Source organism: Labeo rohita, chromosome 13 (assembly GCF_022985175.1).
Source record: "Labeo rohita strain BAU-BD-2019 chromosome 13, IGBB_LRoh.1.0, whole genome shotgun sequence".
NCBI lineage: Eukaryota > Metazoa > Chordata > Actinopteri > Cypriniformes > Cyprinidae > Labeo > Labeo rohita.
The window spans coordinates 30,699,929-30,723,855 of NC_066881.1; the positions used below are offsets into that span (position 1 = coordinate 30,699,929).

Here is a 23,927-nt window from a genome sequence, read left to right on the forward strand (position 1 = left end):
GAGCGTGTGAGCCGTGACATCTCTCTCAAGGACTTTTGAAGGAGGTGGGCAATTTTAAGAGTGGGTTTACGGATGTGTGTGTATGTGGACTGGCTGCATATGCACTTGCGTAGCAAAATAAGGCTAATATTATAACCTATAATCCAAACGAGAGGAAAATTAGTTAATAAAGTATCCAAAAACTGATTTATCAACAGTCCGTGGTGGTGTAATGTTTTAATGTGTGTGGGTGTCGTGCGGTCTTCAGATTTCTAATTCCGATTCAACAGGTCACCTTCGTTTCAAATCGCACATACTTCTTTTTCTCTCGTTCTAGCCGTTCCGCCTTTTCACCCTACAGCCAAATCCCAGTCATGGTGTGATTTATGGGGGCACAGTAACACATGGGACGTCAGAGCCAATCATCATTCATCTCTAAAGTAGGAACAGCTCTCAGTTGAGCTCCCACGGGCAGCACCCCGAGCAGAACAGGCCAGAGGAGAACAGAAGAGACCAGGGTCATTCTGGCTATGCAGTACATTTTCATGTCCCCATCATGTCCCCATCATGTCTAAAGATGAAAATCATATTCTCTAGTTTCTAGAAAAACAAACAGTTAATCAAGAAATAATCTTCATTTAATCAGGTGTTTTTTTTTTTGTTGTTTTTTTTTTTCATTTATTCCCTTACTAATCAATATTTTCAAAAAAAATTTTCCTGAGGATATTGTTTTCCTGTTTGGAATCCTGAGTGCGCAATATCACTTTCCATCCAGTTGGTAAAATCCTTTAACTAACATAAACCAGTTCCTTAAAGGGACAGTTCACACAAAAATGGAAATTGTCATGAATTACTCATCCTCATGTTCCAAACCTGTAAAACCTTTGTTCATCTTCAGAACACAAATTAAGATATTTCTGATGAAACCCTGGAGTTTTCTGACAGTTTCATAGACAGCAACGCGACTGACAAGTTCAAGGCCCAGAAAGGTAAAAAGGACATTGATAAAATAGTCCATGCGACATCAGTGGTTCAACCGTAATTTTATGAAGCTACGAGAATACTTGCATTGTGTTATTTTTGTTTTCCTTACACCCAAAAAGTATTCTTGTAGCTTCATAATATCGTGGTTGAACTACTAACGTCACATGGACTATCTTATCAATGTTCTTAATACCTTTCTGGGCCTTGAATGTGGTAGTTGCGTTGCTGTCTATGCAGGGTCAAGAAAGCTCTCGGATTTCATCAAAATATCCTTATGTGTGTTTCAAAGATGAACAAAGGTCTTATGGGTTTGGAACAACATTAATGAATGACAGAATTTTCATTTTTGGGTGACCTATCCCTCAGTGTTAAGTCTTAGTCATAGTCTTTGGATTAAAATGCCATTTAGTTTTAGTCATATTTTAGTAATTCGAATTGTTTTAGCTGACAAAATATAAGATTTTAGTCGACTAAATTTGCAGTAATTTAGTCAGCTAAAATCTAATGGGTTTAATTATGCATTTATTAAGCATTTCTCTAAAATGACCAAACTCATTGAAAAGGTTTGATATTAAGATAGACACAGATTTAACTGCTGTGACACGCAACATGCCTTTATAATAAAATTTAATGAAACCACTTATAATGAAACAAGAACATGGTCTTCTTTTCAATAAAATGACAATGGCTAATTAAAACAACATTCTTTAAAACAACTTGTTTACCACATTCTTCATTCTTTCAAGCAGACAAATTAATATGAAAAAATTTAGATTCATCTTTATTAGAGCTACTAGAGTGATTCAATCAAGAGCAGTGAGTGATTTTCTTTCTTACTTTTGTTACTTGATTAACATCAATGCCACATACAGTAAATAAATTGGAACTAAATGCAGGGATACAGTGTACTAATGCACTTCCGATATTCTCCCAACTGTTTACGTTCACTTAAGATGTAACAAATCTGTGCCTATCATGATAAAACCTTAATATCTAACCTATACAATGAGTTTGGTAATTTTAGAGAAATGCTTAAGAAATGCATTACACTGTAACTAAACTAAAAATTTGGATCAGGTTCGATTTTCTGCTTTTTTTTTTTTTTTTTTTTTTTTTTGCATCCATAGCAAGCATTTTGAGAGGTGTTTTGACAGATCAGAGCCACCGTACAAGCGAACACCAAAATCCAGAATTGCATTTGACAAGTTCATCCACCTCGTCTCACATCTCAAAGCACTGTAAAGGTCCTTGAACACTGAGTTCATGGAAATGAGTGGTCTTCTTTATAATATGTGGCTCCAGTAATGTTAGTAAAGCATTAAAGTTTACTGACATCCTAAAGTAAACTTTGAATCACCCGGGATAAGCTCCTTAAGGAGGTGCGCACAAAAAGTATTCTCTCCTTCCTCTCTGGACCCAGTATGTCCTTTCTTGTTCTCTTTTAAGAAGAGAGTGGACAACAAAATCATCAGATTCCATTGTGTATTGTTTTGCAACAGATTAATTAATATGCATCGGACTCAGTGTGCAAGGTTTCTGTGTGTGACAAATTTTTAGAATGACGATTACGAAAAAACGCATACAAAAATTACGGACTTCAGTGTGCAATGACCTTAAGACTAAATCAAAATTTGCTGTCAGAATTAACACTAAACGCAGAAATTTAATGAATTCTGTGATGTTCTGTTGGTTTAGTTGGTTTGTCTCAGTTGAAAATTTTTCACCCAGTATGATAACATTAAAATTTATCAAACCGAAGTTATGAATGCCTAATTTTAGCTCTTTATTCACATCCTTTTAGGCATCCATCCTATTTATTAAACCTGTTGAAAATGTTTGAGCTTAACCACAACAGACTTCTGAAAGTCTGTTATACCCACAGAGTTCCAAATGTACTGTATAACAGGAAAGACCCTGAAAAACATCAAAGAATCAAAGAGGAGAGGAGTTTCATTGATGAATGCACATATCCTCTATAGCAAAGCCTCATGGGTCAGAGACAGAGCCCGCAAGCTAACGGTGCACACATGCGCGCACACACACATACAACTTTTCCTGAACAAACAATCGCTATCAGCAATCCGTACGGTTGAGAGCTGGAATATTCTCTCTGAGAGGGAGCTTTCACAATGATTGATCTTAATCATTAATTTGGCTCTTTTGTTCTGCCCTGCGGTGCGCCGCACGCAGCTCACGTTACACTTTCCTGTGTGTAAGCACAGCTCAGCACCTGTGGGCGGCACGAACAGGTTTTACTGTGTATGCCGTGTCTGTGTGTGTGTGTGATATAACAGCAGTGTTCATGCCAACCCAGGTACAGAGGAGAAAGCAGAGCTGTACTCATCCAGAGACTAATGTATAAGCTTACATTAAAACTTGAAATAATAATGGGGAAATTTTTTTTTTTTCTTTTTTTTTTTAACTTTTCCACTCACCATGACAGCTTCCTGAGGTGTTTAACAATTTAAAATTGGGAAAATATCAGGCTGGAGCAGTAGGAGCTATGTGGATTGGTATATGAAAAATGTCCGTACGCGTTACTGTCAGAAGAAACTAATGCCTAGCGGGCAGCGTGCATGCTTTGGCACGTTGCACAGTGGTGCATGTATGCGGGCGAATCTGTTTCAGGTCACGTTACAATATGGGAGATAACTTTTTGTTTTGTTTGGCGGTTTGATATAAGGCAGCATGTTTTAAAACCAAACAGCCAAACAATAATGGTTATTTACCGTAGTGCTAATACTTGCTTTCATGCCTTTCAGCAAATGAGGTGAGATGTTACATCTCCTAATTAATATTCATGATGACAAGTTTTACAATGTGCTTCCTCGACTTTTTCAGAATCTCTACACCCTATTTAAGTTTGTTCATTATGTGGTGTAAACGTCAGTGTTAACAGCTGGTGTATCATTTAATTAGAATAAAAAAAAGTTAATTTGCTTAATCCTAGCGGTTTATTAAAAAAAATGACACTGCATGATATGTGACTTAAAGAATTGAGATGTGGCTTTGAAATGTGAGACCATCTGGCAAATTAAGCAGTTGGACTGAAAAGGAAACCTAATTAGATAAACCTCCTGTGAATGTATATGATGATCATTTAAGATAATTTAGTGAAGTCTTTAGTGAACTTTGTAAATCATTAAAAATTTGCTCAATCAAACAGAATGACAAAAATGACACATTTGCCTGCAATACGCGCTACTGTTCACAAATTTGGGATCAGTAAGATTTGTAATGTTTTGTTTTGTTTTTTAATATTAAATTTAAAATATTGAAACATTTTAACAGTTTATAATACTGGTTTTCTATTTAAAGTACTTTAAAATACAATTTATTTCTGTGATGCAAAGCTGACTTTTCAGCACCATTACCACAGTCTTCAGTGTCACATGATCCTTCAGAAATCATTTTAATATGCCGATTTATTAATCAATATTGGAAACAGTTGTGATGCTTTATTTTTTTGGAACCTGTGACACTTTGTCAGGATTCCTTGATGAATAAAAAGTTAAAAAGAAAAGCATTTATTTAAAATAAAATCTTTTGTAACAATATACATAATATAAATTAATAATGTTAAATATATATATATATATATAACTTTTTTATTCAGCAAGAATGTGTTAAATTGATACAAAGTGATAGTGGAGACTTGAATAAATGCTGTTTTAACTCACCAAAAAACTGAAGCATCACAACTGTTTTCAACATTGATAATAAATCAGCATATTAGAATGATTTCTGAAGGATCATGTGACATTTAAGACTGGAGCAATGATGCTGAAAATTCAGCTTTACATCACAGGAATAAATTATATTTTAAATGACGTTAATATAGAAAACCGGCATTTTAAATACACCGACCAAATTTATAAACGCAACACTTCTGTTTTTGCCCCCATTTTTCATGAGCTGAACTCAAAGATCTAAGCCTTTTTCTATGGACACAAAAGGCCTATTTCTCTCAAATATTGTTCACAAATCTGTCTAAATCTGTGTTAGTGAGCACATCTCCTTTGCCGAGATAATCCATCCACCTCACAGGTGTGGCATATCAAAATGCTGATTAGACAGCATGATTATTGCACAGGTGTGAACACCATTTGCCTCATGCAGTGCAACACATCCTTGCATAGATGATCAGGTTGTTGATTGTGGCCTGTTGAATGTTGGTCCACTCCTCTTCAATGGCTGTGCGAAGTTGCTGGATTTTGGGAGGAACTGGAACACGCTGTCGTATACGCCGATCCAGAGCATCCCAAACATGCTCAATGGGTGACATGTTTGGTGAGTATGCTGGCCATGCAAGAACCGGGATGTTTTCAGCTTCCAGGAACTGTGTACAGATCCTTGCAACATGGGGCCGTGCATTATCATGCTGCAACATGAGGTGATGGTCGTGGATCTCGTCACAGTATTTCTGTGCATTCAAAATGCCATCAATAAAATGCACCTGTGCTTGTTGTCCATAACATATGCCTGCCCATACCATAACCCCACAGCCACCATGGGCCACTTGATCCACAACGCTGACATCAGCAAACCGCTCACCCACACGACGCCATACACGGCATCTGCCATCTGCCCTGTACAGTGAAAACTGGGATTCATCTGTGAAGAGAACACCTCTCCAAAGTCCCAGACGCCATCGAATGTGAGCATTTGCCCACTCGAGTCGGTTACGACGACGAACTGCAGTCAGGTCGAGACCCCGATGAGGATGACGAGCATGCAAATGAGCTTCCCTGAGACGTATCTGACAGTTTGTGCAGAAATTCTTTGGTTATGCAAACCGATTGTTGCAGCAGCTGTCCGGGTGGCTGGTCTCAGACGATCCTGGAGGTGAAGACGCTGGATGTGGAGGTCCTGGGCTGGTGTGGTTACATGTGGTCTGCGGTTGTGAGGCCGGTTGGATGTACTGCCAAATTCTCTGAAACGCCTTTGGAGACAGCTTATGGTAGAGAAATGAACATTCAATTCATGGACAACAGCTCTGGTGGACATTCCTGCAGTCAGCATGCCAATTGCACGCTTCCTCAAAACTTGCGACATCTGTGGCATTTTGCTGTGTGATAAAACTGCACATTTTAGAGTGGCTTTTTATTGTGGCCAGCCTAAGGCACACCTGTGCTCACTAACACAGATTTAGACAGATTTGTGAACAATATTTGAGAGAAATGGGCCTTTTGTGTCCATAGAAAAAGTCTTAGATCTTTGAAAAATTGGGGCAAAAACAAAAGTGCTGCGTTTATAATTTTGGTCAGTGTAGAAATACTATTTCATAATATCACATTTTCTGTATTTTTGAGAAAAAGCGACTTTTAAAAAACATAATCTTACTGATCCCAAACTTTTGAATGGCAGTGTATATTTGCATAAAAATCAAGTCAATTTTTTTTATTACTGTAATTCAACCACAAATTTTACTTTTGAATGTTTTTTTAAATGATCTATAACATTTAATTAATATATATTTTTTTATATTATACTAAGAGGAATGAGATGTTTTGCATTATGGTAATATGAACTGTAAGGTGAAATGTGCTTCATTGTCATGTCAATGTCACACCCACAAAAATACCTAATAGTCCTAAAAACCCGGCTTATATATCTTTCTCGGTTTTGATATGAAATATGACCAGGACATGTTCTTGACAGGTTTCACAGAGTAAGAATAAGGGTTTTGCCATTTTTAATATTCAGATCAAAAAGGTCAAGACTTCAATCTATCAAAGATCACTATGCCCTGAAAATGTGATGGGGATTCAGGTCTTTGATTCAAGAAATGATTCTATGAAAGACTGTGTGACTAAGCGCTGTGAGGTCATTTTTAAGGACAGTTACTGGTTTATTCTTCATAGTTGTAATAGTATACATTACTTTTAATGAACTGTTCTTGCTCTGATCTGAATAATTCTTTGATAATTGTTGTGGATCTGTCTCATGGCAAGAGAGTAACCCTGAACATTGTTTGTTTCTTTGCTCTCTGGAAGAGAGGCCAAATGAACAGTCTTTTATAATCTTAACTAATTTTTATTTTATTCATTATCTAAATATAATCATCTAGTCATATTCATATGTTCTTATTTGTTCATATACTCTTCATATTCATTTTTAATTTACATTTATATTGATATTTTACATATATATTGGTTTTGTCTTTCTGCATGTCTCTGTAGATGTAATAAGCATAATGCTGTGTAAAGGGTAATGTTGAAGTTTCATTATTTTTTTTTTTTCTGGCACCAGGGAGAGCTTCTCTCTGCTGGAGTGTCTGTATTATCTTCAAGGTTGGCTGATAAGGAGCCGCTGCCATGGACACTGAATGCGGTTTGATGTTGTATGCTTTGAATCATCTCAGATGACGCTTGAGGTGGCTGTTAGATTTCTTTCCTAGGAGTGCTTATAATAAAGAAACATGTTTAAAAATGTTCACATTAACTGTTTCCACAACAGCTTTTATTCACGTTAAATAATGGCAGCAGTGCTGTAGTGTATATTTATCCATCGGACAGAAAAAGTGTTTATTTCTAGCCTCATGGCAGACTTTATGTCAGTGAAACATTGTGACAGTCAGTCAGCATTAGGCCACAATTAAAAAAAAAATTATGGAAATATGTCCAGGTCATATTGGATAAAATCAAAAGAAAAATTAGAATCTGTATATATTTACACAGCCGTTCAAAAGTTTAAGATCAGTAAGATGTTTAATGTTTTTGTAAAGAAGACTGCTCATCAACACTGCATTTATTTAATTACAAATACAGAAAAAACAGTAATATTGTGAAATATTATTGCAATTGAAAATAATAGATTTCTATTTGAATATACTTTAAAATATAATTTATTCCTGTGATGCAAAGTTGAATTTTCAGCATCCTTACTTTAGTCTTCAGTGTCACATGATCCTTCAGAAATCCTTTTAATATGCTTATATATTATCCATGTTGGAAACAGTTGTATTACTTAATATTTTATTTATTTATTTTGGGACCTGTGATAATTTTTTTCAGGATTCTTTGATGCTTTGATGAATAAAATGCTAAAAAGTACAGCATATTTTTAAAAACAAAAAATGTATTTATTAAATTCTAACAATATGCACTACCGTTCAAAGTTTGGGATCAGTTCATTTTTTCTTTCTTTCCTTGTTTGAAAGAAATGAATACCTTTATTAAGGATGTATTAAATTGATAAAAAGTGATAGTAAATACTTATATTGTTTGAAAAAATTCTATTTTGAATAAATGCTGTACTTTTTATTCTTTAAAAAAATCCTGAAAAATGTATCACAGGTCCCAAAAAATATTAAGCAGCACAACCATTTCCAACATTGATAATTAATCAGAATATTAGAATGGTTTATGTAAATTCATGTGACACTGAAGACTTGAGTAATGATGCTGAAAATTCAGCAGTGCATTAACAGGAATAAATTCTATTTTAAAGTACATTTAAATAGAAAACTGATACTTTATCAATTACATAATATTATATATTTTTTTCCTGTATTTCTGATCAAATAAATGAAATTCTGATGAGTGTAAGAGATGCATGTTTTATGTTTCCTTTAAAAACTTTTGAATGTCAGTGTTTATTTATTTATTTTTAAATATATTTTAAACAGCACAACCATTTTCAACATTGATAATAATAAGAAATGTTTCTTGGGCAGCAAATCAGCATATTAGAATGATTTCTGAAGGACCATGTGACACTGAAGACTGGCGTAATGATGCTAAAAATTCAGCTTTGTATTAAAGGAATAAATTCTATTTTAAAGTACATTCAAAAAGAAAACTTATTTTACATTTTAATAATATTTCACAATATTACTGTTTTACATATTATATTACAATTTTACTATATTTCTAATGAAATAAATGCAGCTTTGGGAAGAAGTGACTTCTAAAACATAAAAACATTCATTTAGAGGCAATTTTTGATAATTAATGATATTAGGCATTTTAAAGCATATATTAATCAGTATATTTTCTTGCATTACAGTAATGAGAATGGTATTTTATCAATTCATCTGGTGGGTTTTGAGGGGGATGGTGTTCTGGACAGCTGCCCTGTCTCTCTCCTCTCTCTCAGAGTCTCTGGCGCTGGGCCTTTTCCTGTCTGTGTGCATGCATTCACACCCATCGTGTGCCAAGATCAGCATTCAGGAGGAGACCCGAGGCCTGCCGTACCATCAGAGGGCTGCACGAGGTGAGAAGAAGCCAGAGCTGTCAGAGCTGGGCTCTGGGCCCGAGCCCCTGCAGCCCACTACAGCTGCCTCCACCACCAGCAACCCCGCACTGGTGCGGCAGACACAATCCTGGCACATCTCACTTATAGACAGTTCAGTAAAACTCTTTAAAACCGTCCGATTGTAAAGGAATAATTCAAATCCTGTCATCATTTACTCACCCTCGTGTCATTTCAAACCGTTTGATATTCTGTCTGTATTATTAAAAGCTCAAAGAACACAAAAGTGCCATAAAAGCGAGTTGTGCTTTTTAGTCTTCTGAAGTCATGGGATAGCTCTGTGTGAGAAGCACATTTAAATCTCATTATTTTAGTAATTATTTTCATCACCAGTGAACTCTTAACTCTCTGAAACCTGTTGTAGCATATTTAACACGCAAATTTATTGAAATCTATGGTCAAAACTTTGCTGAAAACTGCTGATATCTTCTACATGAATTCTGCTGTCTGATTAATAGTTCATTTCATAGTTCATAGTTCAGGTCATGGTTCAACGTGTCTTTTTGCCGTAAAATCTTTATAAAGTAAAAGCAATGATGACTTTTAAATTTGTAGTAATATTTCAAGATAAACAATTACTGGATTGAAGGAACTTAGCTTTAATTGATTATGCAGGATATTAATATTTAAAAATAAAATCATGTTTTTATCATCTCCAAATTATTGTATTGCATTGCATTACATTTTGCCTGCATAATAAAAACTACAGAGCTTTGATCATACAGCTAAACATTTTAAATTATTTTACTAAGACATATTATTGCGAGATATAGAGTGACTGATATTTACACTGCTGTTCAAATGTTTGGGATCAGTAAGACTTGTAACGTTTTTAAAGAAGTCTCATCAAGACTGCATTTATCTGATTAAAAATACAGAAAAAAACAGTAGTATTGCTAAATGTTATTACAATACAAAATAACAGTTTCTATAATAATATACTTTAAAATATAATTTATTCCTGTGATGCAAAGCTGAATTTTCATCAGCCATTACTCCAGTCTTAAGTGTCACATGATCCTTCAGAAATCATTCAAATACGCAGATTTATTATTATTATTATTATTATTATTATTATTAATAAAATGATCCAAGTTGGCAACAGTTGTGCTGCCAAATATTTTTTCAGAACCTGTGATGTTTTTTTCAGAATTCTTTGAGAAATAAAAAGTTGAAAAGAACAGTATTTTTCAATATATAAATCCTAACAATGTAAGTTTTTGAAGCCGCATTTAAACTGCATTTTGGAAGTTCAAAATCGGGGCACCATAGCAGTCTATTATATGAAGGAAAATGCTGAAATGTTTTCCTCAAAAATACAATTTCTTTACGACTGAAGAAAGAAAGACATGAACATCTTGGATGACAAGGGGGTGAGTACATTATATGTGAATCTCTGTTTTGGAAGGTGACTTCTCCTTTAATAAAAATAATAATAAAAAAAAAAATGTAAATGACCTCAAACTTTGAACGGTAGTGTATATAGTTGGAAAAGATTTCTACTTTAAATAAATGCTGTTCCTTGCAACTTTTTTTCATCATAGAATCCTGAAAAAAAGTATCACAGGTTCCAACAAAATATTAAGCAGCACTGATAATAAATCAGCATATTACAATGATTTCTGAAGATCATGTGACCAGAGGAATGATGCTGAAAATTTTGCTTTGCATCACAGAAACATGTACATACATGTTATACAAGTAGTCTGCTATATTGTTCTAAAATCTCTTTGATTTACATTATAAGCTGTAAGTATTTTATCTTACTTTAGCCAGATAAATATCAGCAATTTCGGCTTAGTTTGGGCTTCTGAATCATGTCTGAGTTTTCAAAAGTTTTAATAAACGGTTACATTAATAAAAAAAACACTAGATTCTGAGTATTTTTTCATATTTTAGACTGTACAAGGTTAACTGCTGATGAATCATGAATGCATCATTCAAAACAGTTTTGAGAACTGAATCAACCAAATTACTAAAAAGAAGAGTTTTTTTTTTTCACAAACCAGACCTCACTTTTCTCATGAACATATACTAAGAAGAACTAGAGTGGATGTCAAGATTTGTATGGCTTCAAACTTCGCACTGTATCGATTACTTAGACGATACATTTATGGTGCTTTTTCATTCATTTTTGAACTTGAAAGTCCCCACTTTGACCAAAAAAAACCTGTTCTCCAATAGAAGAAAGCAAGTCTTGGATGCATAAGGATGATTAAATAAGATTAGTTTAAGGTCAGTTCTCAGTCTATTTTCATCACTTACAGGCTTTTTGTCTTTTCTTTTGCTTTAAGACTCCAAAACAAAAAAACGATCTGTGTGCTGACTGGCAATGTGGCTTTTAGTCACTTACATCTACATAAAGAGATATAATGAAGTTCATTACAGAACGCTGAGAGGTGTGTTTTTGTGCTGATGGTACAGACCTGTTTTGTCCACGCTATCCTTTTGTTTGCATTTCCCCTTGGTAACAGAAACGTCATCAATAGCAATGTCTCCCTCAAAGCCGTTTCCACGGATACCTTCGAACACCACCTGACAAAGAGAAACCTGAGTTAGACAGCCGTCGCGCCCGTGACATGTTCGCTCTGAAGCCACTCTAGTCCATTAAAACAGACGCTTGTCAAGTCACATTTTTTTTTCATTCCCATCAACCACACACACACACACACAGAAAGACAAATTAACACACATTTCATTTTAGTTTGGGACGGTACAATTAACAATGGACGAAATTTACACAAACTGAACTCCAACATAATTTGAACTCGGGTTAACACCAACAACAGTGAGAAAACTCCCAAAATACTGACTGACTTTAAAATATATGAGTGTGAATTTAAATTTAAATATAAACACAGGATGAATAACTCAATTTGGAATGCCAGGAAAATGAATTGTGAATTGTAATTCCAAAAATTCAACAAAACTAGAATTTCTTTTCGTAAACAAGTTGTCAGACAAAAATAATCATTTATGTTTTAAATATTTATGCATGTATATTCCCTTGTAGTTACATAGTAACTGATCTGATATCACTACCCAAACTACTGTCAAAGCAATTAGCATGACCATCAAAACAGACACTAATTTGACCATACAGCACCACAAAATGTCCACCTTATTATTTTCAAAAACATTTATAGAACATTTACTTTGAACATTTATTAGTTCAAGTTATATATATATATATATATATACACACACATACATACATACATACATAGAGAGAGAGAGAGAGAGAGAGAGAGAGAGAAACCTATGCAAAATAGCCAGAAAGAAATGCTTATTTTAAAGAAAAATGGCAGATGTATATAGAGGCTTTTGCATATATATATATATATATATATATATATATGTATGAAGAGTTCAGATCATTCGGTTTGGCAATCATGGTTTCATACGCTGTCAATATATATGTATATATATATATATATATATACATATATATTGACAGCGCAGTAGGTAACCAAAATAATATACAGTGAACCAAACATCAGCGTGCGTAACATGTATCGTTACAACCCTTATATATATATATATTATATATTTGTAGAAAGAAAACATTTCAAACATTCATTTGTTCATATTACCTAACATTTATGGAAAAAACATAATATTAAAATGGACATCGGATGCAAAATTCACTTTTACATAGGCCATGTTCACACTGTCAGTTTTTGGGATTGACATTTTCTTACAGATGTGAGTCTCGAAATGCATTATCAAAGATGCAACGTCCGTAAAACTGAAAATATTACAAGTTTCTGACACAACATAAATCCAACCGAGCCACAAGTTCATCCATCAAATCATCATTAACTGACAGCAGCTTTTAAATTTGAGTGGCGAGCAGAGCATTTGAGCCGCATTAAGAACGCAAAACTGAAGGGAGGGAGCGGCTCGGGTGGAGACTGGATATAAAACTTTCAGATGACACGCAGATCATTTCTCCGTCACTGTAAATTACCAAAACCACACATTAAAGCACGCAGCAGACGGTAGACGCGTGCTTGTGCGGCAGAGCGGCTGTGACAGACAAGTTGACAGACAGTTGTCCAGTCGTGTTCCGTTCACACAGCGCAAGTGTTCCAAGAATGCGGTCCTGAAAATGTACAGGTGTGAGTTCGGTTACAGAACATGGTCGTCACACCTGTAAATAACCGTACTGTGCGTGAATGTAACCGTATTAAGGACTCAAATACGGTATTGACAACCGTATTCTGCTGCTGTGTGAACGTGGCCATAGTGTCTGCATATGAATGTGTTTTAGCAGTGTGTAAACACAACCACACTACAATGATAAAAATCCATTCACTTATCAAGCCGCTTTGATTTTCTGAGCAGTATGACATCATATTGCTCAAGCCCCACCCATGAACCCTGATGGACTGTCCCGTATTAGCATATTTCCACCCTTAGCCAGTTGTATGCAATGACGATGTCTCGTAAGCAATGCAAGTGTTGTGAACATAAGAGTCTTCATTGTCTTCTGACATCAGAGCCACTAAGGACGCAGTGGATTTATGCTGCCTTCACGTGTTGTTCCGAGATAACAACACGTGACATTTTACTCTTAGCTTTCCATGTTGTCGGACTCAGAGGTAGAGCCTAATCACCGCCAAAATGAGCCTGGCAGTGGTCATGTGGTACATCCGTCGATGGTCCAAGTCGTAACTCTCAGAACATTCCGAGTTGTAATTACAAGTTCAGGAGCATGTGAGGACTTTGGCGTTGATAGTGTTGCCATAGAAACACATCATTCACAGAGTAGAATGTCATGTGTTTTCATCTCAGAATTACGATATGGCGTGAATGCAGCATAATTGTCTTTGATGGTAACGTGCCACTGAATATACACAAAAATTGAAGAAAGGGGCAGGGTGAGCAGAGCTTATTATCATTTAGAGAGACATGCACTGAAACAGGTCGCTCATTTTGACAAGGTAAAAAGGATGTTGTTTTATCATTTTATGAAATTTTAAATTTTATCCAAAGTATGTTACAGTTATTTCATAAATACCCTAAAGAATCATACCAACTTGTGGAAAATGGACATCTGATGTCCTCTTTAGGAACTACACTTCTTTAACAGCACATCCATAAATACAAGTTACAATTCTGCAGCTTGTCTCAATTTAAAAGCAGGAAGTGAACTGGAATTTGAACACTATTATCAGTTTGATCCTGCATTCTGAACGAAAGACCCTGGTCACAACTAAACATTTTCTGCCATTAAGTGATTATTATATCAAACATTTGTATGGTAAAGTTATAAAATAATTGCACATTGGCCTGTAAAATCATAATAATAAGTTCCTCCCACATTCTTTGCTGCTATTTATTTTCTCGCCATGTAAGCTGCGTTTGACTGACAGCTTAATTACTGCAGCTCTGAAGCTCACTGCAGAGAGCTAATCAGATCCATGTCAGAGCTACGTTCAGTCTAACTGGAGTTTACAGAATTACCCCCTCCCCAGACAAACACACACACCTCTAAACCCCAGCTGGCGGACTAACGCACAAGTAATTGAAATGTATAAACGAGCAAAAGTGAACAGAGCGATTCAATACATTTAATCCACCCACAGCCCCTTAAAACAGACCTAAAGCAATGCACACATTCTCAAACTTTGCAAACTGGCCCTTTATTTTAGCTTTTAGTTTAGAAGAGCTTTTGCATAACATGGACAAAATTTGGGCACAGGAAAGAGTATGGATGCCAGGGCTATTATTTATAAACTAAAGGTTTTTTTTATTTTTTTTTTATTGAAGTAAAGCTGAAATATAAATTTTAGATGAAAAACAAATAAAGCACTTAAATTACTAACAAATGACTAAAAAAGTAATAAAAACCCAAACTAAAATAGTAAAAATAGCAATAGTAATATTTTAAAAAAGAAAGAAAAATAATTAAATAAATAAAAATATAGAAAAAATAATGAAAACAAAAACACAACTGAAACAAAACAAATTAAATTAAAATAAATTAAAAATATATGTATTTTTTTAAATATATACATGTATACACAGTTGAAGTCACAAGTTTACATACGCCTTGCAGAATATGCAAAATGTTAATTATTTTACCAAAATAAGAGGGATCATACAAAATGCATGTTATTTTTTTACTTAGTACTGACCTGTATAAGATATTTCAAATAAAAGTTTACATATAGTCCACAAGAAACAATAAAACCCCATTCAAAAGTTCACATACACTTGATTTTAAATAGTGTGTTTATACCTGAATGATCCGCAGTTGTGTTTTTTTGTTTAGTGATAGTTGTTCATGAGTCCCTTGTTTGTCCTAAACAGTTAAACTGCCTGCTGTTCTTCAGAAAAATCCATCAGGGCTCATATGCAACTATTACAGAAGGTTCAAACACTCACTGATGCTTCAGAAGGGAAAACAATGCATTAAGAGCCAGGGGTGAAAACTTTTGAAGTGTTCATTTTTCTTATTTTGCCTAAATATAATTTAGTACTTCCCTTCAGGAGCTACAGAAGATACTTACATGTTTCCCAGAAGACAAAAGTTCAATTTACCCTGATCTTCAAATTGAAAAATTTTGCATCAGTGAGCGTTTGAACCTTCTGAAGTAGTTGCATATGAGGCCCTCAGTTGTCCTCAGTGTGAAAAGATGGATCTCAAAATTATACAATCATTGTTGAAAAGGGTTCAAATATACAAAAATGCTAAAAAAAAAAAAAAAAAAAAAAAAAACAAAGAATTTGTAAAACCTAAACCACCTGGATTTTTCTTGAGAACAGAAGGCAGTTTAACTGTTCAGGACAAACAAGGGACTCGTGAACAACTATCACTAAACAATAAAAACACAGCTGTGGATCATTCAGGTAACAATGCAGTATTACAAATCTAGCATATGTAAACTTTTGTATGGGGTCATTTTTATAAATGTTAGGCAAGGCAAGTTTATTTATATAGCACATTTCATACACAGAGGTAATTCAAAGTGCTTTACATAAAAGGAAGTAGAATAATCATAAAAACAATAATAAAAACAATAATCACAAAAAAGAAGTAGAACAATCATAAAAACAATGATCACAACAATAAAACAAAAATTGTTTTATTCCACATGTTATGTGGAATATCTTCAGGTCAGTACTAAATAAAAAATAACATGCAATTTGTATAACCCCTTTTGGGATGTATGCAAACTTTTGACTTCAACTGTTGACATAAATACTACAATTCCATTGATGCATCCTCAATGCGCAATTTATGATACCTTACAACTTCTGTAACATTATCACCAAAAGTCAAACCTCAAAGTAAATCCCATTCTGGTGGCATTTATATGCATTTCTATTCATATCTAATAAATACACTTTAAGAATAAAGGTACAAAGCTGGCAGTGGGGAGGTACATATTAGAACATTGCAGGTACATTTTAGTGCTTTAAAAGTACATATTAACACCTAAAGTGTACAATTAGTAGGTGAAGTCAGGTTGATTGGAACACTTTTTCCACAGTCATTTTAAGTGTCTCAATCAACCTGAATTCACCCAGTTTGAACCTCTGTGAGTACAAAGTTTTTGTACTTTTTTCTTAGAACGTATGATCATTTCAACATCATGTGAAGCAGAGAGAGGAGACTTCATTCAGCCTAAAATGACACCTAGTCTAGTTCACATACTTGACCAGGTGAAGATAGCATACTTTGCTAAGTGCACACTCTCTTGACCTATGTGCTTTTATCAACACAACCACCTGCAGCATCACCCCACGATGCACAAATGAATGAGTGACGCTGAATAAATAACAGAGGCTGAGCGGGATCAAGGGATGAGGGCAGATGGGTAATTTGATTTGTCTTGTGTGTGTAAAACAGTCTCCCTGTCTGTGCTAATTGGCTGCGGGGCCACAGTAGACGCTGGGTGACACGACATCATTAGGGCAATGTCAAGCGGCGCTCCACAAGCATATCTGCTCACCTGCATATATATTTCTGCATTACAAGCCCAGACTCTCAAACACACACAGAACGCATTTAACGCGAGCTACGCTACCACAATTACAAGGTCGCTGTATGCATAAAAACACGCTCAAAGGGCAAACACAAACACGCAAAACATGCACAAAAAGATCTCGCCATCGACAGTTGTAGCGGTAATTGGTAGGTGAGGCGATGTGTGTTTTCTCTCTGTTCGTTAATGCAAATGGCTTCCTCTAACGGGCAGAGCAGAGTTGACTTCAGTGGGTTGAGCTCATTAAGAGTATGACAGACCATTCACCTCTCACACATGAGCTCAGATGCCAGCGGAGACAAAAAGAAACAATTATGCACGGCGTCTGAGAGGCGTAGGCATGCAGACGCCTCTCCAGCTCCATGTTCATTAGATTGGGTGAAGTTAGAGAGCAGCGTGCAGGAAGGAGCAGGGGAGAGATGGAGGTGAAGCAGAACTTAAAGAAACAGTTCAAGGAAATTCTGTCGCGCTCGCTTTTGTGGAACGCAAAAGGTGAGGAAAAACATTGCTACTCGACAACATACAATGACCAGGCGCTGTCAAAAAGCACCTGAAAAAATGGTTTAAATGCTTTTTTTTTCTCGTTTTAAAAACGTACATTTTGGTTCATTCCGCACGTAAGACTGTCATATGGCTTTAAAAGGCATTCACAAATACAGTACATTTATTTATTTAGCAGATTTATGCATTTTTATCCAAAGTGACTGAGTATCCAAAGCAGTTCATCCAAAATCCTATTATATAAAAAACCCCAATTGTTCAGAGAAATACACTCTTCTTTTATTTATCAAGAAAATTGTTCAAATGTTTGGAGTCACTAAAATTTTCTAAAGTGAAAATAAAGGCTTTTCAGCAGCTACATATGATTCTTATTTCAAATAAATGCTGTTCTTTTAAGCTTTGTTCAAAGCTCAAAACTCTGGTAAATCAGCTTATTAAAATGATTTCTGAAGGATCATGTGACATTGAAGACTGGATAATGATGCTGAAAATTCAGCTTTGCATCACAGAAATAAATTACATGTTAAAATCTATTGAAATATAAAACAGCTATAATGAATTGTAATAATATTTTAGGGCCCTATGATTTCCATGATGTTAAAAAATGCAGACACAATTGCGGAATGCAGTCATAAAAGTAAAATTTGCTGTACAATGTGGAACGTTTTGGAATTTGCCAAATTTTGGATGAATAAATCAAAAGTAGGTCAGTGCAATTAAATCAAATTATTAAAACATTATTTTTAAGAAATATTTGCCAGAAATTATTTACCGGGAAAATGTAAACACACAAAACAATTTTTTTGAAAAACAGAAAGAAAAAACAAACAATGAAATAATCATAAATAAATTATTTACTAATAAAAATAAATTAATTAGACATGCTTTTGATTATTAAAATTTCATGAAACCATTAAAATGGAATCTATAAAATTAATGGAAAGCACATAATTTGGTAAAAATAAAACTGAATTTCAGAAAAGAAAAAAGAAACAGTTCTAGAACAGCTGCTGAAGGCTATGATTTCTGCTGTAATGGAGCCTCGTAGTCCTGTGAATTTCATCAACCAATCGCTATGGAGAGCAGTGGTAGCAGAGAGGCGAGAGGTGAGAGTGATGGGAAATTTCGAGCACACAGAGAGGAGAGGTTAATGGATAACAAACACGACAAAGAGCTGAGAGCATCAGCGGAGAAACCAGCGAGCGATAAAGAGGATAAAGAGAAAAGAGGAGATGATGAGGAAAGAGCTTAAAGGGCTGTGTGAAAATGGATCAGCGCTTGCAGAGTGGACGCTTTTCTCTGCTCTTCTCTCAATCTTTTCACAAAATCATAATTAAGCAAAGCTAATTACCAGCCCTCCCTCGCTCCCTGAACTCTTCCTTTGTAAAGCTCTTGCGCTTTTGTCATCATCTTGTTTCCCTGTTGGCATCTTTCACACAGATGTACAAAACGCTTCTGCCTGCTGTGACCTTTTCCATTAAGATACGGAAAAAAGACTTTAGAGATGTGCGAGATAAACAGTAGACTTCAGGCTAGATTTGGACGGTTCACCTGTGCAAAAGATGCCATCAAGAGTGTTGCTGTTCTGGATAGTTGCTATGTGGTTCCATACTCACCCAAGTAAAAAAAAAAAAAAAAAAAAAAAAAAAAAACTGATATTATGATCTGTAGATATATATTTATTTATATTAAGAGGTTAATACTGTTATTCCACAAGGATGCATTAAACTGATCAAAAGTAACAGTAAGGACATTTAGAATTTTACAAAAGATTCCAATTTCAAAAAAAATACTGTTTTCTTGAAAAATTCTAAAACAATGTATCACAGTTTGTATTACCATTGCTAATAATAAGAAATGTTTCTTAAGCAGTAAATCAGCATATTAAAATGATTTCTGAAGGACCATGTGACACTTAAGACTGGAGTAAATATTCAGCTTTGCCTCACAGGAATACATTATATTTTAAAATATATTCAAATTAAAACCAGTTATTTTAAACTGTATTACTATTTCACATTTTTACAGTATTTTAAATGCAGCAGACTTTCCAAAATTCTATTGTCTCCTAAATTAAAACTAAATTATAAAAACCCAACTCTTCAAAAAGCCTCATGGTTTTTGGTATCATGTCAACGTAAACGGTTTAATCATTAGTGCTAGTGTTTTGTCCAAATCACATTAATCATGTCTGTTGGTGCCAGAAACCTTGACTGGCATAAGCGGAGTTAAAAGGAAAAAAAAATAAATAAATAAAATCCTACTAAACTGCAGGATATAAAGTTTAAAAAGCATTTATAAACTGTATTCTACGGAGACTTTGGTAGTAAGCGTTTATAGTTGTGTTAAACAGCCCAATACCAGGCAGGTGGCATTTAAGAGCTCTATAAAAGAGAACCGCTATACTGGGCCTTTACACGTACAGCACCAACTGGCCTTGACTGCCATTTGAAACCGTATCATAGACAGGGAGCAATCAAACATACACCAGAGGAGCACAAGCCACTGCTATATCATTGGCACAGTACATGAATGTAAGAAAACACATTACACTTACACTAAAATGTATATAAATACTTTTATACATATCCAATACTGAAGTGTTTAAAATGCATTTGAAAAAGACTTACACGGACTGGACTCATTTTATATACAAAGGTAGTTTAGTGGTAATAATATTCAGCAGAGCTTTTCTTTCAGTCATGTGCAGTTTGGCCACTTCAGTAATCTTCAAGACTTTAAACGGACTGTGCGTTCCCATGCCGTGAAAGATTACAGTGTCTTTTATCTTCTATAAAGTGGCATAAAAAAACTAACGAGTGGTAAAAGTGATCTTGTGTGTAAAATCCTTTGAATCTTCTCTCAGCGGCTCACGTCCAGCCTGTCGGCCACATAACCGTCACTGTACATTAAGCATATGTGAATGTTGGAAAAAAAAAAAAAAAAAAAAATAAAAAGACCTTCTTATCTTTTTTTTTTGTTGTTTGTTTCACTTAGTGCTTTTTATATTGAAAAGAGTTGGATGTAGATGTTACAACATCGCCTTGTCTATATGTAAGGAATACAGATTTATTCCTAATTATATTCCAAATTATATGGAATGGAATACAAATAAAGTAAAAAACAAAAACAAACAAAAAAAAAACAGCATTTTTATACTTTTGTAACAATATAAAGTCTTTCAATTTTTCTCACTTTAACATATCCTTGCTGAATAAAAAAAAAAATTAATTTCTTGAAAAAATATTGACCCCAAACTTTTGAACAGTAGTGTATATTTATTATTTGAGGATAAATCAGCATATTAGAATAATTTCTGAAGGACCTGTAAACTGTATTAATGGCTGACGAAAATTCAGCTTTGCCTCAACAGGAATAAATTATATTTTAAAGTATATTAAAATAGAAAAATATTAATTATTAATTAAATTGTAATAATATTTCACAATATTATTTTTTATCAAATAAATGCATCCTTAAAGAGACTTCCTTAAAAAAAAGTTTTCAAAAATTAAGTTTTGATATATTTACGGTAGGACATTTTTAAAATATCTTCACGGACCACGATCTTAATATGATTTTTGGCATAAAAGAAAAAGTGATAATTTTGACCCATACAAGTGTATTTTTGGCTACTGCTACAAATATACCTGTGCAACTTAAAACTGGTTTTGTGGTCCAGAGTCACACATATGAAAACAATTCAGAATCCAAAGAACTGAATGTGTACATATTAATTAACAAAGTTTTTAACTCCCAAGCTAATCTAGCAACATCTCTCAGAGCTCCTCTAACCCTGTGAGGTCTGTTAGATCTCTGTAAAAACCCCTCGACTATCAATCCTGCTTAGTTTAACCTCAACCATGCTGCCCATGTAATGGATTCACACAGTCGAGTAAAGCTTTCGGATAAAATAACGCTGTTGTGATTTTGCTTGATCCATCAGGCTTAGCGATGGGTGAGACGCCTCATGCAACGATGCAAAGACACACTTCCTTTTTCTCGGAGATTCTGTGGGAAAATGATGCTAATTTATCTCTGCAAGCCTCCGCTGTCACTCGATCCGCACGGCAAGAGTCAATGGAGGAACAAAGAGGAGATGAGAACAGAGCAAACAAACAGACAGCGGAGAAACACGCCTGTCTGCCGGACTTGTCAAGTCCTACTGTCCAGGAACGCCTGGATTGGTCTTTAGCATCGATTGATGGAGGCCAACTGGGGCCTGGTTGAGAGGTGAGGATCTATTTACGTCTTCAAGTGTCAAATACACCGCATCGCTGAGTGAAATGGAAGAGACAGCACAGAAAAAGGAGAGAGGCTAGCAAATGTTTTTGTTCAAAAAATTAACTGAGGAAAAATAAGGAAAAAATAGCAGTTTTCCCACGACAGACAGCAAGTGAAAAATGAGAGGTGAGCAGATTTGGTCAATATAAAATCAAAATGTACCCCATCTACTTATTCTGTTGACCTTATTAAAAAATCTAAAATAGAAACAGAGAATTCAATGAGAAAATTGTAGGAATTACATACCAGAATGTAGGATTTGTGGGATCAGCCAAAAAAGAAAAGTCATGTAAAATAAAATATAAAAATAAAACAAATAAAACATAATACAATTATTCCAGCTAGTTGCCAAAGCAACAGTAATAATGTTTATTTGTATTTTATTTCTCATAAAATAAATAAAAAAGACAGACATACTTCCTTTTTCTCTTATATTCTGTGAGAAAATTATGCTAATTTATCTCGGCAAGCCTCTGCAGTCACTTGATCCACAAGGCAAGTCATGTAAAATAAAATGTAAAATAATACAAATAAAACTAGTTGCCAAAGCAACAACTGAAATTTCATATTTTATTTCTCATATTTCTCATAAAATAAACAGATAAATAAGAATGAATAAAAGTTATATACAATAACAAAAAATAAAAATATAAAAACAAAAATATAACAAAATATATAACAAAAACAACTAAATAAAAAAATACTAAAGTACTAAAATAAAATAAACAAACAAACAAACAAAAAAAGCATAACATTAATGCATACAATTAAAACCGATTTAAAATAATATAACAAAATACAATAGTAATAGCAGTAGTCATAATACTCAATAACACTGGAGAACGATAAGATTTGCAGTGCATGGTTTGTCAGTTCATATTGCTCTAAATGTTTTCATAATCTTCATCAAAATGTAATAAATGCTGTCCAACTACGAAACAACTTTTTTTCTGCTGTTGTAATCCACATGGGCCAAACAATATTAATAAATAATAACACAGCCTATATTTCCTGATCCAATCAAATCCCATAGGACAAAATCCAGCCCTGTCCTACATTGTTTCCCACTGAATATTCAGTGTCACCTGGAAATTTGTCCCATTATGAAAGTCAAACGCAACATCTTGTTGCATTTAAGCAGCAGCTGTAGAAAGAATGAGGGTAAAAAATTCTGACAGGACCAGGACCAATGAGCCCAGACTTAAGTGTGTCCCATTTACCTGTAAACTCTTTTTTTTTTTCTCCCCTGAATTATCTGTCTTCATTTCCATCCCTATTGCACACGGTGTTCATCTTTTCTTGGCATTCTCTCTCAGTTTTCTTCACTGTATAAATCTCCTCTTTTTCAGCCCTGCTCTTCAAGCTCTTTCAATTTGTCATTTTCTCTCTCCAGCACCTTTTCTCCTCTGTGATGAGCAGTAAAACGTCTCCTGGTCTTTACAGCTGTTGTGCTGAGAGCTCAACTCAGCAGAAACGTGGGTCCAGAGGAGCACGACTCAGCGCTTCCTCAATCATTCCCCCCACAGACCCTCTAACCGCACACAAACACTCACACACGTACAGTACAGACACAGCGCACCTGCCAACTAGGACTGCTCGAAATAGCTTAAAAAAAACTATAAATATTAATGCAATTGCTCTAATTGGACTAAAAAGAAAACATCACTTCAACTAAACTGCCACTGTACCCAATTAGATTCAAAATGTTCAAACCATAAAATGCAGTAAAAATGTAAATATTCCATATTGTTTTTCACCTAATAAACAAAAGGAAAATGGTAACACTTTACAATCAGGTCCTATTAGTTACCATTACTTAATACAGTACATTAATATTTACTAACAATGAGCAATACACTGTTACAGCATTTATTATTTATGCTTGTTCATGTAAGGCAATAAAATACAGCTGTCTATATTAGCTCA

The 23,927-nt window shown here is 34.6% G+C and overlaps 1 protein-coding gene across 1 annotated transcript in view; it reads right to left on the bottom strand.

Annotated features, from left to right (window-relative positions):
* The window catches only part of LOC127175035 (MAM domain-containing glycosylphosphatidylinositol anchor protein 1), a 250,165-nt gene that overhangs the window by 3,058 nt on the left and 223,180 nt on the right, over positions 1-23,927 (bottom strand). Inside the window, exon 17 of the mRNA XM_051125843.1 lies at positions 11,646-11,754. Within this exon, the coding sequence (XP_050981800.1) occupies positions 11,646-11,754 (109 nt within the window). The remainder of the gene's footprint in view (positions 1-11,645; positions 11,755-23,927) is intronic.